The sequence below is a fragment of the Pogona vitticeps genome, chromosome 5 (assembly GCF_051106095.1).
Source record: "Pogona vitticeps strain Pit_001003342236 chromosome 5, PviZW2.1, whole genome shotgun sequence".
Lineage (NCBI taxonomy): Eukaryota > Metazoa > Chordata > Lepidosauria > Squamata > Agamidae > Pogona > Pogona vitticeps.
Genome location: NC_135787.1, coordinates 102,481,557 through 102,500,450, shown reverse-complemented (window position 1 = coordinate 102,500,450; position 18,894 = coordinate 102,481,557). Strand labels below are relative to the sequence as shown.

Below are 18,894 nucleotides of genomic sequence, written 5' to 3'. Positions count from 1 at the left end.
AGAATGAACAGGAAAAACATGCAAAGGAGGCTCAGAGACCACGGAAGTGTGATGGCATCACTGAGGGAACAGCAACCATAACCAACTCTGGAAATCTGGTGTGTTTTTTTTTGGGGGGGAGGTGAAAACGTCCATTGTAGAAAGGCCTTACATGGGCAAGGTGAGTCAAAGAGCACTCCTATATAGAGGAGTCTCCAGGTGGCGTAGAGATAAGGCTTTTTCTCATTCACTTGCAGCTCAGGTTTATGAAGGAGGAGGTGACATGACAATGGAAGCAAAGCTGGATGTTTGCCACTAAGAGCCATCCATCCAAATAGGGTGGTGTGGAGGCAAGCCATCTCAGGGGCCATGCACTTGGTAAAAATGTGGGGTACACTGGCAAGGTCAAATAGCAGGACTTTGAACTGGTATATTTGGTCTTCTAGGATGAAGGAAGGAATTGGCGGTGAACTGAAGCAATTCCGACATGGAAATAAGTGTCACAGAAGTCTATAGCCACAAGCTAGCTGTTGTGGGGAAGAAGAGGAGGGATGACGTTCAGTGTCACCATCTGGAACTTCTGTGGGTTAAAACAGTGACCATGTTCCTGGAGACCCAGGACTAGCCGGAGGTTGCCATTGTGTTTGGGGACCAGAAAATAATAGACAAAGCCAGTTACAGAACACCACTGAGGGGTGATCTCCATTGCCCTTTTTTCCCAGAAGATACAATTTTTCTTGTTGGAGAGGAGGTGAGGGGATAGTGTGGTGGAAGATGCCAAGAGGAGGAAGACAGCCAAACTTGATGGTGTAACTTCATTTGATGATGGAGAGTACCCACTGGTCTGTAGTGATGGCATGCCAATTTGGAAGCAATGTGCTAGGGGAAGAGCGGGATCTGGCTGAGAGGGAAAGGGAGGACTGTCAAAAATGGGATTTAGAGGAAAAGCCTCTTTATCCTTGGATGAAGAAGGGCGATGCTGCCTAGGGAACTGAGACCAAGGGTCCAAAGGGAACGCTTAGCAGGCTGGAGAAGAAGTAAGGGTCTGGATCTTGATTCAGCCCCAATGTTTGCACTTATTGTCTTTAGCATGTTAGGCTTCTGAGGATCCAGCTGGAACCTTGTTGCTTAAGCCTCGGTGTAGGTCGGTCCCACATGGGGAGGGGGGAGCCTGAGATGCGGCACAGACTGAAACATCACCACAGGGAGATGTGAGCAGCTTCAAGCAGCTCAGGATTGGGATGAATAACGGCTGGTGGGGGTGGCTGGTTGATACTGAGGCACAGACTGAGAAGCTCATGACTTAGCGTACGATGATGAAGATAGAGACCGAGTCCTTAATGGTGCAGAGGCTGGTTTCCTAGGCACCAAAGTCAGGGGAGCTAAGGCTGTGGAGAGAACAATTTTGAGTGGCTAGTCCGCAGATTTTAGAGACTGTTCCCAGAGAAACAGTCAGAATTTCAGCTTTCAAGGTCGCTGCTTAGTGAAGCCTTTGCAGATGGAAAAGAGGTGGGGATTCACCAAGGCAAAAGAGGCTCTTGGAGTGCTGGACATAGAAAGAAGACTGCCCCCACAATTACACATTTCTTGAATAGAGCATTCACAGCTATGTAACTGGAAAGAGTGACAGTTGTGGAGAAAATCGAGAAAAAACAATGAGGGACAGAGGAAGTAGCAAAAAGTGGAAATGGTTAAACAAAGGCAACGTCTATTCACTTAGCTAAAAGTGTCTCCAAGGCAGTGAAAAAGATTTGGGAGCCACCACTCAGGGCTCATACATATATATTATATATATGCATGAGGGGGTGTAGGAGCAGAGTTACCACCAAAGCTTAGCTAGAGAATTTTCTGGAATGTGGCTCTGGGCGGGTGCAACCCCCATTTGTGTGATCCATAGAGGCAACAACAAAGAACAAAGATTTCCCTCAAAATTGAGTGTGGAATTTTAGCTATCTGGAACTTTATTTTCTCTTCAAATTATTTAACGGATGGTTCTGAGCATAGAATCAATTACCTATTCAGAGACAGTAATATCTTCCTTGATTCCTCAACTTGGTTCTGTGCATCTACAACATCCATCTTGTTAACAGCCTGCTTTTCCTTAAGCTGCTGTAATTCAGCCAGAACTTCGTCTACCATCTGTAAACAATTCTCCTCATTCTATGTAAGAAAAATATGTCATCTGCATAGAAAAACTCTGTTATTTATAAACAAAACAGCACTGTGGCAATATTAGTCAGATAAGGTATCAACCATCTACTAGTAGTAACATCTGTGAAATAAAAATCACAGTTATCTTAACTACCAGATGGATTCCTAAAACTCATAGGGGCTACGTGCCCTTTGAACATTCAGGCTTACAATCTGATTTGCACCACAACCTTGTTTAATGAAATTCATGTCACCACAATACCCAGAAATACATACAGTCGGGTCTTGACTTGAGAACTTAATCCGTATTGGAAGGCGGTTCTCAAGTCAAAAAGTCTGTAAGTCAAGTCTCCATTGACCTACAGTGCATTGAAAACCGATTAATCCCGTAACAGGCCGTTTTTGTTCCATTTTGGTTTTTTTCTGGTCTGTAAGTCAATTCTCAGGCTGCAAGTCAAACCTAAATTTTGCGGCCAGAGAAGTCTGTAACTCAAAAAGTCTGTAAGTCAAGCCGTCTGTAAGTCAAGGGTCCACTGTATCAGGAACTCCAGCTAGAAAATGCTAGAATGCAAAGGATATATTTTGTTTGTTTTTTGTCAAATGCACACCTGGTGATTCTCGCGCTTGCCTGTATAAGCAAACAAAGAGACAGATACACTATTAGCTATAGGACAGCTCTTGTGATATTCTATAAACTGAATCATGAAAAAACTTTACTTCCAAGGGCACCTGAATTTGAAGTTGTTGTCTGGACTGTTTGCTTCTGAGAAGTAGCAGCAGCCATAGTAATGGCTGTCAATGGAACTGAGCCCATGGGATACAATCAACAGCGGCAATCATCATCCCATGAGGCTAGGCAAATGGAAGCAGGCCAAAGAACAGGAATTTAGCACCTCAGTGATTGTATGCATTTTCTCCACACTGCAGGGGATGCTAGAAACACCCTACTCTATGCAGTGTCTGTAACAACCCAGATGTTGTAGAACTCATGACTTTGTAAGTCTGCCACTCTTTGACAGTAAGCAAATTAACAGATCATTGAGACAGAGAAATACATTTATTTACTGCTGCCTGAGAAAGGCTCCCCTTCATGGATTGCTGCCTTGCAGTGGCGAAGGGGCTCGAGTAACTCAGAGAAGCTATGGGCTATGCCGTGCAGGGCCACCCAAGACGGACAGGTCATCGTGGAGAGTTCCAACTAAACGCAATCCACCTGGAGCAGGTTTTGGCAAGCCACTCCAGTATCTATGCCAAGAAAACCCCATGACCAGAAACAAAAGGCTAAAAGATATGACGCTGGAAGAAGGGACCCTCAGGTCGGAAGGCATCCAACATTCTACTGAGGAAGAGCGGAGGACAAGTACAAGTAGCTCCAGAGCTAATGAAGTGGTTGGGCCAAAGCCAAAAGGACGCTCAGCTGTGGACGTGCCTGGAAGTGAAAGGAGGTCCCATGCTGCCGCCATTGCTGCTGCCGGAGACCTCTCGGAAGTTCCCCCCCGCCAACGCAGGCTTTCCCAGGGAGGACCGGGCCTACTTGGGGAGGGCTTCCCCCCGGTAGGCCCGGTCTAGTCTCTGGGAAAGCCTGCGTCGGCGGGGGGAACCTCTGGAGGCCTTCCCCGCCGTCATGGGAGGACTCTTGGAGCCCCCTGCCGCCGACGATAGTGCTCCCCCCCGGGCGGGGGAAATCCAGGAGTCCGAGCATGGCCGGGATCGCCCGACGCGGCTCCCAGCAGCGGCGGTGAGGGGGACCTCCTGATGCCTTCCAGGCAGAGAAGCGCCCTGGAAGGCATCTGGAGGTCCTCCACTGCTGCTACTGCTGGAAGTCTTCGGAGCTCTCAAAGGGCTTCCCCCCCCAACATTGGAGGAAGCCGTTTGAGACCTCTGAAGGCAAAAAGGCAGGGAGAAAGGGCTGGAAATTTGAATTTCCCGCCCTTTCTCCCTGCCTTTTTACCTTCAGAGCTCTCAAAGGGCTCCCCCCCCGGACATTGGAGGAAGCCGTTTGAGACCTCCGAAGCCAAAAAGGCAAGGGACCTCCGGATGCCTTCCAGGGCTTCTCCGCCGCCGTGGGAGGCATCTCAGAGGTCCCCCACCGCCGCCAATAGTGGCTCCGAAGCACTATCGGCAGTGGGGGAGGGACCTCCGAGATGCCTCCCATGGCAGCGGAGAAGCCCTGGAAGGCATCCGGAGGCACGACCTACGGACTGGAAGGGGGAGGTGGGGAAAGTGCCCAATTTGAATTTGGTGCTTTCCCCACCTCCTCTTTCTGGTCCGTAGGTCGATTCTCTGGCTGCAAGTCGAAGTGAAACTTTGTGACCGGAGAAGTACGTAGGTCGAAAAGTACGTAAGTGGAGCCGACTGTAAGTCGAGATTCCACTGTATAAGAAAAAAGAGAGAATAGTCACTGTTGATGAACAACCACCGCCCAAATGCTCCTCTGACTGCAGCTGGCATGGTAGAGGAAAAGGAAGTGAAGAGAACATTGTTGGATGCGCTTAGACATGCATGATTTGGGGGGGGGGGGATCCAGCTGGAAATCTACTGAGCTCCGGAAAATTTGAAAGACAGCTTTCAACAGGCACAAAACGTGTGCGAGATTCACAGAAACCATGAAGAAGTTATCAATGCCCTCCTTTTAAAAATTTTAATTAATCCTGGATTCAAAGGACAGGTGGGAGCCCCTAAAATGGCAGGGCAACATGGTGGGGGGCTTACACACACCCATTTGCCCCTATGCTCATGGTCAAGATCACTGCCGCCTTGCTACTAACAGTTTGGAGAACACCTTTGTGCTTCTCAGTGGCCAGCTGAGGGCTGATCAACACAGTTGTGGAGGAAAGTGAGTGAAGTCCTGGACCACATGTGGTCTGTGGGATTGCCTGTGTGAGAGGACCAACTTCACACATTCTCACAGGCTCATTTAGAGATGACTTTTTAGCATTTCACTACGTTGTCAAATCACTGCTCACCTTTTTCAGTTCAACGATACCTGCTTCATCTTTGACAATACTTTCCTTTAGCATGTTATTCTTTTTCAATTCCTTTTCTATCAAGCTGCGGATATACTCAAGCTGAACACTCAGGCGTGTTTTCTGGTTCTCAAATTCAAATCTAGTCAAATAAAAAGAGGCATATTTCAAGGCAAAGAGAAAATTAGTTAATTATGACACCAAAAGCAGCACAATATGGATAACTCATAAAATACATATTTTTAGTCTAGGTACAAAATATAAAATTAGTCATTTATGAAACCTAAAGAACAGCTCTCCACTGTGAAGTCACGAAGTACTGTTTGTATACTTTGTTGAATAAAATGCTCTTTTAAAAATAAAGTGAACATAAATAACAGAGAGTGGAAGGGGGAAAGAGGGTCATTAGTGGATGTCAACCCAACCCAGAAGACTGAAAATAGATCTGGGTGCTGGAAATCATTAGTTTAATTTAATGCAAAGCATCCTATTCTCCCCTTTCTAATTCAAGCTTCACTTGGGCTCCCTTTTACTCTGGCAAAGCATTTAGGAATCTCAGGACATGGGGGCGGGGGGAAGGACCTTTAATAGGAAAAAAATGCCACCAGAATGCCATGTGTGAACCTGATACAAGCAGTAGCAATCCAATGGGGATTTTTTACTATTAAAGGGCCCTTGCCTCTGCACCCTGAGGCTCCTAAAGACTTCCCCAGGGACCCTCAGAACCTGAATGTGTGCAGTGGTGGTGGCGGCGGCAGGTGGGAGGAACAAGAAGCTTTCCATTTATTTTAAATGATTTATTTCCAGTGCCTGATCAGGGTTACACTGGCATAACTACACAAACAGGATTTTGCCCGTAGCAAACTTGGGCAAACTTCCACCCTTCATCTCACATGATCATTCCAGCTTCAATTGTGTTGTGTGTCATTGTGGGATTGGACAGAGGCCACAAAAATTTGAGTTCTTGAATTTGAGTTCTTGAATAATTACCTCTTCTTGTCAATTTCTTCCTGCTTCTGTACATGTTCTTTTTCATATACACGAATATTGTCTACACCAATTTCTTCACAGAATTCATGAAAAATACCATCTTCCACCTATTACAATCCCGTCCACAAAAGGAATATAATGCAGTTTAATAATATATTATACGCATAAATAATTTATTGTCATATAATATTTAAATATGTTTTCTAAGAAGGACTCTTTTCTCAAGTTATGATAACAGTCTTGAAGGAAGAAATTAAGAGTATCAATACTTCACACTTCCTCAAAGAATGTCCCTCCTTAGACAGGCTGCCTACAAAGGCATTTTACTGATAACACAGGCTGCCTACAAAGGCATTTTACTGATAACACAGGCTGCCTACAAAGGCATTTTACTGATGACACAAAGTAATTGCAAAGAAGTTACCCAGAACTGGAACTACAGTGCAGGAATGGGTTAAACTGATGCTCCTAACAGAATCCAGATCACTTGCTCCTTCACTGTAGCTGCATCTTCTGTGACACCAACCCACTCAGTGTATGCAATTGCCAATTGGGCAGTTGCTGAAGCATAGCATCTCGGGTGTCACAGAGAAACATATGCCATTAAAACATATTTATCCCTTATACAGTGGACCCTCAACATACAGATGGCTCGGCTTACAGACTTTTTGAGTTACAGACTTCTCTGGCCGCAAAATTTAGGTTTGACTTGCAGCCAGAGAATCGACCTACAGACCAGAAAAAACCCAAAATGGAACAAAAATGGAACAAAAATCGCCGGTTACGGGATTAATCGGTTTTCAATGCATTGTAGGTCAATGGAGACTCAACCTATAGACTTTTCGACCTGCAGCCACCGTTCCAATACGGATTAATTCTGTAAGTAGAGGGTCCACTGTATTTTAAGTCAGTGAGGGACAGGAGTGTATTTCCTTCTGTTACAAATGTCCATTTCTTTCTCCTATAACATATCTGCTATCTGCCAATCGACCAATGCCAAAGCAAAAAGAACCTACTTTGCCAAATGCAGGCTGAGACAAGCTGGTGTTCGGACAAAGAGTCCTTCATCTGCTTTTCCAGGGTGCCCTGCTCCTGATCCCTGTCTCCAGAGGCCAAAATTTCATAAGCAGCCACATGAGGCACCCACAGCAAACTGTCACCATCTAGCCATTATTAATCTATATGCTACCTTTGCTGATAGAACATACCTCATTAATTGCCTTTTGTAGTTCATCTATTTTTCCAGCTCTCTGCATGATTCCCTCATTCTGCATAGAACACTGCGACTGAATATTTATCAGCTCACTTTCCAGCATAGATTTTTCCTAAAAGGCAATTTATTTATTACTTTAATTTATATACTGCCCCATTAATGCTGAAGCACTATTCTGAGTGGTTTACAGACAGTTAAAACAAACTACACAAAAGTAAATACAACATAAATGACAAAAACATAGTCCAAAAACAAAAATGGCGCAACCAATTTTAAAAGAGCACAAACTAGCAGTATTTCATCCTAATTAAATGTAAATATGGACACAACCTGAGGTGTTATTTACAGATTAAGAACATTTTCTTCTGGAACCACCGTTATACTATTAACAAGGCACGCCACTGGCATATCAAAGGGAGACAATTCCATGCATTTGGAGAGAATGAAGGTGAGGATTGAGGGGAAAACATGGACAAACACATATGATCCACAATCCACATTTCTCTCAAGATTTTCTTCTAGAAAGCAATGAAAGAACTTAAAAACAACTATTATGGGAGTCCAGACTGCCTAAATGCAATACTGACATTTAGAGTGGAAAGTATGAAAATGAAGTCTCCAGTGAAAACTCTCCAGCCTAACTTGGCAATACTTGGAACATTTTAAAAATATACCTTCTCATCTGGCAGCAGATGAACATGCTGTAATTTAAGATATTATAGCTATACAGTAGTATCTCGGTTTGCGAAACAGATCCATTCTACACGATGTTATATAGTACTATATAGTACAGAAATTTCGCAAACCGAAACACCAATTGTGCTATGAAAGGGCAGTGCTATAGGTGCAATACGCCCCGGGGAAACATTTTGTAGTGCGAAAAAACTCCCAACAACAACATAAACCAGGGCTTTATTTCTTAGAGATTTCGGTTCGTAAACTGAAAGTTACCCTAAACTGAGGCGTTAGCAAACCGAGGTACTACTGTACTTGGAAGTCTATTTAGTCATTGAGTAGACAAATAAAGAAAGATGTTTTAAAAATAGCCATCTAAAGGTCTGATACTACCTTATAAAAACTAGCAAGATGTTTTTTCCTAAGAACTTCTAGTTCATTTTGGGAATATTTCTGTCGCATTCGAATTCCTTGGCACTGAGCCTGCAAATGCTTTAAATCAATCTCTTTCCGTTTGATTTTCAGCAAGTCCTAAAAAAAAAGAGTGATATAGCATGTACATGTTTCAAATAAAGAAATATTTTTAATCTGTAGATGTTTGATACATTTACATACAGCATTAAATTAAATAAAAGATAAAAAGACATAGACTATTTCTTTTCCCACTATGTAACGAAGCAGCCATATATTTCACTGTAAAATATATATTTTTAGAGCATAACATAGAGCATTTTCACACATGCTTCACTGTATTTCCCAAAGAAGTCTGGAAATACAGGGTAGCTCCATCAGGTTGCTGAGAATTCTCTCTATGGGGGGGGGATGTTTTCTCTTGGGAGCAGAGCAAGTCCCTATCACTTTGAAAACTTTATATCATGTAGAGAAAATATTTATTTATTTATTTGTTTAACTCATATGCCGCCCACTCTACTCAAAGGTCTCTGGGCGGCTTACAACAATTAAAATTCAATTAAATTCAATTAAATACAATAAAAGATAAAATAATTAAAATACAATTAAAATACAGTTAAAATTGCCATCAGGACCCACAGTTGATGTTATTTTTTCCTCAGAAAACCACATGGAAAATTTGTGAACACAAACCAATTACTAGTAATTATAACTCAACTGTGATGGTGCCACTTTTCATCTACCTCCTTTTTCTTTACTTTGTTTAAAGAAGTATTCGTCACAGTCACTGGTTCATTTTTAGAGTCTTGTTTATCATCATCCAACTTCAACGACACATCAGTAAGTCTTAACATTATTAAAACTGGGTATGTCTTCATGGTAAAACAACGGAGCATAACTGTTAACATCTTGGAACCATTTGGGTCTGGCACCCATCAACTCGGGTGTGTTGTTAGCCCACTTCAAGTTTGTGGATGAGATGTCATAGCTCCTTGCTGTTCCCCCTTTGTCGAGCCATATATTGTTCTTGTCACGGTCTGAAGGGGCTGGGCCCACGGGACTTCTCTGGACTCACTGTACATCTTTGCCTTTCTCTCCTTTGTTCTTCCCTCTCCACCCACGTGCTATACTCCTTTTGCTTTCACTCTTCAGTCTCCCCCCAGTATGGTGGCTTTCTATACATTTGTCATCTCCATTCCCTTTCAGCGTACTCACAAGGCACTTGAATTCCACCGACTCTCCTGTCCAAGGATCTTCCTCGATCAAATCTACAAGCTCTTCCTTTTTCTCTCCTTTCTCCTCTCTTCCCCAACGTGCTTCTACCTCTACCCCTCCTTCTCCCTCCTTCTTATTCTCCTCCTTTTCTGCCTGATTTGCGCCCCCTTCAGCCTCTTATTTCTAGTATACTTAATTCCTTTTCTATCACTCCTGTCTCTTGTGCTTCTGTCTTTATTTGAGAGTCGGACGGTACACTCTCCTGATCTTGGGCAAGGTGGCTCGTCACCTCACACAAACACTATAAACATTTAAACAAAATACAGTGATGCCCCGCATAGCAAGGTTAATCCGTTCCGGATTAACCTTCGCTATGGGGAAACATCGCTAAACAGAATGGAAAAGCCCATTGGGGCTTCCAAATGGGCCCCAAACTCACAGTTCTGCGATGTTTCCCCATGTTCCGGCGGCCATTTTTGAACCGCCGAACAGCTGTTCCCCCATCGCAATGCGATAAAGCATCGGTATGCGATCGCATTACCGATTGCAAAATCCGCATCGCTATGCGAATTCATTGTTAAACGGTGCGCTCGTTATGCGATGCACAACTGTATATGTTTCAGTAAAAAAGAGATCTGTTTATACTTCCACAGAGTTAAAAATAATTTAATTAGACTTACCTTTAGTTCATTCATCAGCTTCTCTCTTTGCTCCTTAAGTACATTCATTTCTTTTTCATCCCAATATCTAGCCTTCATTTTCAAATAACTTGACCCTCCAGAAATTATTCCAGATTTCAAAAATAAAGTTCCATCAAGGGCTACTGTCTGAAAATTCAAGGTTTTTTTTACCAGATAACTCACTGAATTTATGAAGAAATTTCACTAAAATGTTATTCATCACTTGCTGTTTTACTAACAACTCCTGAACTGACGTGACAGTAAACAGATGAACACAATTATCAGGAAATAAATATCCATATTACATGAAAATGATGTGCCCTATTCCACAAAACAATATGCAACAAATATATGCAACTTTTGAAATATCCAGATGATTATGCTTGATGACGCAAAAAGGAGGTGGATGATTAAAGAGAAGGGTTCAAATATCTGGACAGATATTGCAGCCATGAGGTCTGCAGCTTAGGCCTAATTTCAAAATAGAGACTTGTAAATCTGAATGACTTCATTATCAGACTAATCAGGAGACAATTATGTATGCATTTCATTGCTATATGTCTTGGCTTCAAAGGTCGAACTAGCCATAGTAAATCTAGACTAGGTGTAATATAGCAGCGAAATCCTTTTGGAAGATTATTACAGTTATGGCCATAAAACCCTTTAACATATTTTCAACCCAAGTTACTTGATAAGAAAAATTAGAATTTCCAAATTTTTACATTTTCAGCTAAGTGTCACTGTCCTTCTCTGACTACAACACTTCATAGCATAGATGGAAGATGACATGGTTGAATGTTTCAAAAAAAGCTGATACAGCAAGAGACGTTTTGCAAATCAAAAAAGGTTGGGAACCACTGGCTTAGTGCTTACTTTTAGGCGGTGTGGACCATCAAATGCCAACTGCTTTGCTTCCTTTACCGTTTCACAAACTAGACCATTCCCACAAACGAACTGAATTACTTTCTTCAGTGAAGGAAAAGAAGTCTGTATGACATCAATCATCATCTTACATCCTTTAATCTCTCTTAACTGCTCATTTATTGGTTCCACCTAACATAAATATAATGTTTTTAAAAAGTAATTTAAATATTGCACAAGAAGCTCCAATAATATATTCAAAGAAACAAGACTATACCTTTAAAAAATTTACAAGGATACATTTCAACAAGCCATGCATGCTTTCAGAGAGAAGTAAAAATAAACATGAAACAGCTCTCAAAAGAGAACTGTAGTGATATAAATTCAACACAAAGTCTACAAAACTGGACATTTTAATAGCATTATGACTAATAATACATATTTCAAACTATTTAACAAGAGTTTTCACTTTGTGGTAGAAGTGATCCTCAGCTAAACCTCGGGAGTCAAAATGAAGTGCTAAATCTAACACAATGTCAGCTGAGGAAAAGTGTGTGATAGCAGAGTCCTACCAATGCTTCCACTTGTGTCATATATCACATTTGTGATCCCTAGGCTTTGTCTGCCAGGAGAAGAGCCAGGCTGTGCAGCCTTGGCCAAGCTGCAGAGTCATAGAGTGCCTTGTGAAGGAGAAAACAGTAAAACAATTCTCAATAATTTATACCTAGAACATCCTCAGAAGGGTTGCCTTAACTAAAAATTGACTTGACAACATGCAAAGTCATGCTGCTGTTTCTACAACTAGATACTGGGTTGGATTATCCCTTTGTGCACAGTCTCGAATTAGGCATCCATGAACACCAGAAAAAGTAATCTGGAATGACAGTCCAGTGGTGCCTCGACTTACGAACTTAATTGGTTTAGGAACTCTGGTCATAACTCGAAATGGTTGTAAATTGAAGCACCATTTCCCATAGGAATGCATTGAAATGCAATTAATCCGTTCCAGCCGAAGAAAAAAATCACCAAAAATACACAGTCACCCACCCCCAGTGTCCCTAGTTTGTTTCCCTCAAACCCAGGTTCACCTTTGGACACAACTTGCTTATTTCTCCTTTCACCAACTGCCACCATTGGATCTTTATGCACACTTTACCAATAATGTTGCATAGACATGTGTTGTCAAATGCAACTGATTATTTATTATTTAGTTGCTGAATCACAGAAGTTCACAGATGTTTTATTATGTTGCACTCATTAAACTTGGATATTAAACATGTTTCTTTATTTGTATTACTGCACATCAATCACCGGAATAAGATCTGATGACTGTCTATCTATTTTATTATACTGTACTTCTGTCCTTTAACACATCAACCAACTACACCAACTTTCCAATCTCTCTCATAAACCTTCAAAACCTCTCTCTCCTTCTCTCTCAGTCTCCAACTGTCTCTAACTGTCCTCCTGATTCCACCCTCCTGTCCTCCCATAGGCTCCAGCTCTAGAGCTCCACATGATGGACAGGTAGGACATGGGCATTCCGCCACAGAAACAAACAAACAAACAAACAAACAAACAAAAAACACTGCAAGAACCATCGGAAATACGATCACAGTGGTGCCTCGCAAGATGAAAATAATTCGTTTCGTGAGACCTGCCGTCTTGTGAAATTTTTGTCTTGTGAGTCACTTATCAGGTAGGGAGCTGGGGAAGCACCATCAGTGGACTGGCGGGGGTCCCCTGCAACCACGATTGCCGCTTTCAGAGGTCCCCCGGCAGTCCTCCGATGGAGCTGGGCAACTCTCTGAAGACTTCCCCAGCACCATTTTTGAACTTCCCGCCCTTCTTCCCCTGCCTTTTTCCGTTTGGAGGCTTGCCTCCAATGGCGTTGGGCAAGCCTCCGAATGGGAAAAGGCAGGGGAAAAGGGCGGGAAGTTCAAAAATGGTGCTGCGGAAGGCCTGCCCAGCACCATCGGAGGACTGCCAGGGAACCTCTGACAGCAGCGATCGCAGTTGCAGGGGACCCTGCCAGCCCTCCGATGGTGCTTCCCCAGCTCCCTACCTGGTAAGTTACTTTTTTTTAAAAAAAAAAATTCCCATAGGAACGCATTAATTAAATTTCAATGCATTCCTATGGGAAAACGTACCTTGCAAGACAAAAATATCTTTGTCTTGTGGAGCACCAAAAAACTCACAAGACACTTTCGTCTTGCGGGTTTTCCGTTGCCCGAGGCATTCGTCTTGTGAGGTACCACTGTAATCCGTTCCAGTTAGGGGGGAAGAAAAGCAAGCGAACCGTGCAAGACCCTTCAGAAATGGGGGAAAAAAAGAAAGCAAGCAAAGTGTGCAAGACCCATTGGAAATTCAAAAACAAAGCAAAGCAAGAAGCAATGAAACCCCACAAGACCCATCAGAAATGGGGAAAAAAAAACCCAAAAGCAAACACTACCCAAGACGCATCAGAAATGGGAAAAAAACGAAAAACAAACAAACCCCGAAAGACCCATCACAGCATAGAAACATAATCCCACCACCCAGCCCAAAACCATGCTGCAAAACCCACCCAGAACAGTTTTTAAAAAGCAGAAAGCAGCACCTTACCTTACCAGGCAGTCCAAAGCCTCTTCTGACGCACTCACTCTAACTGTTGGGGTGAAAGAGCTACAAAGAAGCAGCCTCTTCACCTACCAACAGTTAGCAATTTGAATCCCCCACTGTTTTTCCCTGCCTTATTTTCGTTGTAACTCGAAGCTCCGGCCGTAAGTCAAAGCAAAATTTTGCGGCCAGAGGTGGTCATAACTCAAAATGGTTGTAAGCTGGGACGTTCGTAAGTCAAGGCACCACTGTACTGGACATTGGCCTAATACAACTCCTTTTAAGAAATGCTCACCTCAAGATAATCTAAAGGAAGGAATGTTTCAGGCTCAGCTCTTTCTTCCTTGAGAAAACGAATACAATCTCGAGCTGCTTTTTCTGAAGCCACAATGATAGCAGTCATATACTTGCCAAACACTTTGGTGACAGCCAGTTGATATTTTTTATGAATAGGGTGACACAAATCAACCAATCTTCCAAACTAAGAAACAGAGATAATATACAAATATGTAAAAAGCCATTTTAATTTATGAAAGCCATTTCACTTCATGCTAGTTCATTTTTCACACTTTTTACACAAAATTGGTAACCTTTTTCAGGGACATAATTCTAGCTTGCACTGCATCCTCCACCCCATCACACAGGGACTGCCTGTGGACAGACATGGGAGTTGCTTGATTCAAAATTTGGGGGGGGGGGGAAGATGCCTCCCACCTGGTCACAAGCTGCCTCTGCCACCAGTGATAGAACTCTGGTGCTCAAAGAAAAATGAAGTCTCCTTTCTAACCATCTCCAACTTAATATCACCATGAGATATAACTATCACCTCTGACTCTTGCCTAGATGCTGCCTGTTCCAAATGAAAGTTCTCAGCTAGCACTGGGGCAGAAACAGGAAGCTTAGACAGAGTTAGGCCTAAATGTCAAAGTTTCCAATTTAGGTCTTTCTCCCAGGTTAGCCACAATTAGGTGTCTATTGTTACTGCCTGTCAATTAGAACTCCCAGAACAGAGAATTATGCTTGTGCATTTATGCTAGCATACAGAATGTCAAGAAATGAGCCTATTTTCACCCTGAAAATATGCTGATATACCCCACTCAGTAGTCCAATCAAATATAATGTGGTTTGAGTACTGGAACACCTGATGAGGTACACCGTCTAAATAAATCCTACAGAGCAATGCCATACGCATACTGAACTTCAAGTAATTAAGGTAATTAAGAGTGTTGTGCACAAAAATATTCTACAAATAATCTCTTATTCCATGCTCTTTTGCTCCTATTGGGAAAACACATTTTAGCAGCTGCCAGTTTATTGCTCTTAAAGGCACTGAAAGCTATGCAACCACAATATTTAACAACAATAAAGGACTCATTCTGAAGTTTAGAACCTACTTCAAAACTGCAGATGACTATATGGCAAATGTACAGTAATACAGCAGATTAACTGAACGGCAAACATTTAGGAAAGGGCTAAAGAACAGAAAACAAGCTAACCTGTTCTCCATAATATGCAGGAAAAATAATTGAAATACTAACGCCCAGGATATAAATGGCCATCCTGAACAATTATATTCTGTCTCTGGGCCTTGGGAAAAGCTGTACATCCTTACAGACAGCTGCACAATTTTAAAATACTGTTCATTAGCAACAACAAGAGATCTTGCAGAGATGCAGATCTGAGAACCAATCCCTGTATCAACCTAGCTAAAAAGTATGTTCTCATGCCTTTTCCGGCAAAACTTTTACAGAGTCTTATTAACTGACCCAGAACATCAAAAGCACATACACCTGTTCCCAATGTAATATATATGCCACTATTTGCTAGGAATGCCCCCTGCATTCTGCAGGTCAGTCTCTATATAAAAGAATGGATGGACACAAACCAGAAATGGCAATATTTGAAAATTAGTGAGGAAACATTTCAAACACCCCCGACATTCTGTGTCTGGCCTGAAGAAAGAGTCCAGCACAAAACAGGTGAACAAAAATTCAGTAAAAGGACCAACTCCATCTCCTACGGCTTTTAACTGCTGGATAGCTCAGTGCTTTTAAGTACCTGACTATGGAGCCGGAGAGCTGGGACTTCAATTTCCCACTGTGCTTCCTTGACAAGGGCTGGGACTTGATGATCCATCTAAAGGGTCCCGTCCAGCTCTGTAGTTCTAAGATTATTACTATGTAAAAATATAGGATTTTAAAAACCACACTAAGGGTGTGGCTATAATAGCAGCAGGGAGCAAGCTAATGAGGGTTATTTTGGAACAGTCAGGATTGGCTAGAGGCAGCTAATCAAGTCTGAAAATTCACATGGAAATCACTCCTGCCCCAGTCAGGGACTCAAAAAGGTACAAACTCTGGGGGTGAACTGATTCACTTCAACAAGTATGTCTTCTGATCGCCATATTTAAAAGTGAACCAGCCCATTCCTGTAGTGGACCAAACAGCAGGCTAAATGTCTGTGTAGTCAACTTCTAAGCCAGCTCAACCATGCAAGTATGTCTGTAATGAGCTACTGTTTTGTTAGCTGCCAGTTCAAGTTGTAAGAACTGCTTGCATTTCCATATTTCAGTTATTTCTGATTCACCAGTTACAACACTCTACATATCCAATCATGGGTATAATAACTTGATAACTGAGATTCTAATCTATGCCCCTGGGGAAGTACAGAGTCACCCGCAAAAGCTTGTGCCACAATATAAAGTCTTTAAGGTGCTATAATGCTATTTGTCACTTTGCCACATTTTTAAAAAATCCATTCACTTAACACAGTGAGTGGTTCACAACCTGGGTACTCTAGGTGTTCTTGGACTAAAATTCCCAGAAGCCTCCACCACCAGCTATGTTGGCCATGGTTTCTGGGAGTTGCAGTCCAAGAACATCTGGGTTACCCAAGGTTGGGAACCACTGATTTAACATAACCACCATTTGTTGATTCGGCACTGACTGACCCTATAATGCAGAGGAAAGGAACTGTTGGCCTACAGTTCTCATTAGCTCTGCTGAGCATCACCAAGCATAACAAGACTGTGGGAGTTTAATGTATTCGCAAAGGCTTTCACGGCCGGGATCTAATGGTTGTTGTGGGTTTTTTTGGGCTCTTTGGCTGTGTTCTGAAGGTTGTTCTTCCTAATGTTTCGCCAGTCTCTGTGGCCGGCATCTTCAGAGGACAGCACTCTATGCTCTGGTGCTGTCATCTGAAGATGCCGACCAAAGAGAGTGGTGAAACATTAGGAAGAACAACCTTCAGAACACGGCCAAAGAGCCCGAAAAACCCACAACAACTGTGTGAGTTGTTGTACAAAACCAAAGTTTCCTCCACCCACCATTTCTAGTATCTCTGTTTTACCTCAATCAAAGAAATGCCACTGATTCAAAATAGTCTGCCAATTCTCAGCTGCATTTATTCCCAGAATAGACATCTTCCTTGAAATTTTCTGGTGTTTACATAAATCACCTGTTCACAAGCAAAAATTCTGATGCCTACTGTACATATTAATAAAGTCTAGTTACCACATAATCAGGGTACAATCTTTTTAGACTCTCCAGTTTTTCTGCTCTCATCTGCTGCCGTTTCCCTTCATGGACATCCATTCTAGCATTGTGCAAGTCACTAACAATTTTATTCAATTCTTCGTTTACTTCAGCCATTCGTATCTTTGAACTTTCAATTTCATTTGCCAGCTTTCCTCCTTCTTCTTCTTTATTTTCTAAAGATGCCCTTCAAGCAAAAAGGTAAAACATGATAGGCAAAGGAATGTCAGTTAATAAATATTGTCATGAATCCTATATAGGCAGTAAATCTGACATGCTGTATACCTGTAACACTTGCAAAATACTTTTTCCTCACAAAATGAAACTATACTATTTTACTAGTATCTTGCTTTATGTTTAATGTACAATCGCTGCATGTTCAGAAATATCTGATAGAGGATAATGACTGAATTACCAAAAATAATTATTTCCTTTATCTTCTTCTCCACCCGTTAACAGACTAACAAAAATGTATTTTCAGTTGTCTAGACTGATACTTCTGGTTGACTGCCTCAGGTTTCTTGAGGAATCATCTATGTTTTTAGGCAGACACTCTACTGTGATCATGTTTTTTTCTTGGAACAGAGAGATGCCTCCAGCTATCAAATGTCCCTGCCTTCAATCCAATGATAAAGCCATACTGGTGTGTTGTTTTCTAAAGATCTGCAAGATAACAAACAGCTAAGTCGGCAACCAGAGCCCAAGTGACACAGAACTTATCAACTTGTTCAGCTTCTGAGAAACACCTGATGGCACAGATCCGTGGTGATGACATATATGATCAGTGTCAGCCAGCAGAGCTTTTTCAAGTGACGAAAGACCTTTCTCTATAGGATCAGATGAGATGGAACCTTCACTGGTTCATTATGACGAATTTGTGTTGTAACTTGTAGATAAAATTGCTCAATCTCAAATTCCAATCTCAATGCTGCTGTTCTGACAGTAAAAGATGCTGCTAGGGTTCCATGTCACCTAGTAATGTTTTGGTTTCATATATCAGCTTCTGCCTCCTTTTAATGTGGATGATAAACATGACAGTTTGAGACTACCGACGGGCACAAATGGCTGGTTCGGCCATCAGCTCACCAAGTGTTTCACAGCTCTGAGTCCTTCTTTCTTCGGCAGGCACCCACTTGGAGGGAGAGCCCTGGCTTTTCTCCTCCATCTCCTCCCAATGTTATTTGAGACCAACTACCAGTTCTTTAAACTCATTTTCTTCCTAAATATTACAATCTGCTAGACTAAGAGTGATACGTCCTGCCAATGTAATCCTAAAGCTTGCATCTATGGTGATCCAAATAGATAGAAGCCTCCTTTTAAAAGATGGTCATCTGGAAAACCACCAGAAAAATAACTTACACATAAATTTCTTAGAAATGTTTTTCTGTAAGGAAGGAGGAGGCACTGCAACATTAAAACCTGGTTCAGGTCTTAGTCGCAGGCAATTATGCATTCTTAGTAGTAACCCAGAAGCATCACATTCAATGGCAGTATCTGAACAGCCCACATAATCTTTGTTCCCTCTAAGCTGCACGCGCACACAGAGATCCACAGGGGTTGCACATCAGCAGCTGATGTTGCTGTCCATCAAGTTCTGGTTTCAGCTGGAACCCTGTGCACAC

The 18,894-nt window shown here is 42.2% G+C and overlaps 1 protein-coding gene across 10 annotated transcripts in view; it reads right to left on the bottom strand.

Moving 5' to 3' along the window:
* SMC1B (structural maintenance of chromosomes 1B) overlaps positions 1–18,894 on the bottom strand; it is a 73,188-nt gene that overhangs the window by 20,348 nt on the left and 33,946 nt on the right. For 7 of the 10 annotated variants that reach the window (XR_013545616.1, XR_013545615.1, XM_078394162.1 and 4 more), the window contains 9 exons: positions 17,252–17,459; positions 14,035–14,220; positions 11,154–11,333; positions 10,281–10,427; positions 8,368–8,505; positions 7,295–7,411; positions 6,087–6,193; positions 5,097–5,238; positions 1,994–2,139 (listed from right to left, as the gene is read on the bottom strand). Coding sequence is in view for 8 of the 10 variants with exons in the window: in XM_078394162.1 (XP_078250288.1) it covers positions 1,994–2,139; positions 5,097–5,238; positions 6,087–6,193; positions 7,295–7,411; positions 8,368–8,505; positions 10,281–10,427; positions 11,154–11,333; positions 14,035–14,220; positions 17,252–17,459 (1,371 nt within the window). In the remaining 2 variants the exon portion in view is untranslated. The remainder of the gene's footprint in view (positions 1–1,993; positions 2,140–5,096; positions 5,239–6,086; positions 6,194–7,294; positions 7,412–8,367; positions 8,506–10,280; positions 10,428–11,153; positions 11,334–14,034; positions 14,221–17,251; positions 17,460–18,894) is intronic. The other 3 variants (XM_078394166.1, XM_078394161.1, XM_078394163.1) reach the window with 3 other exon arrangements.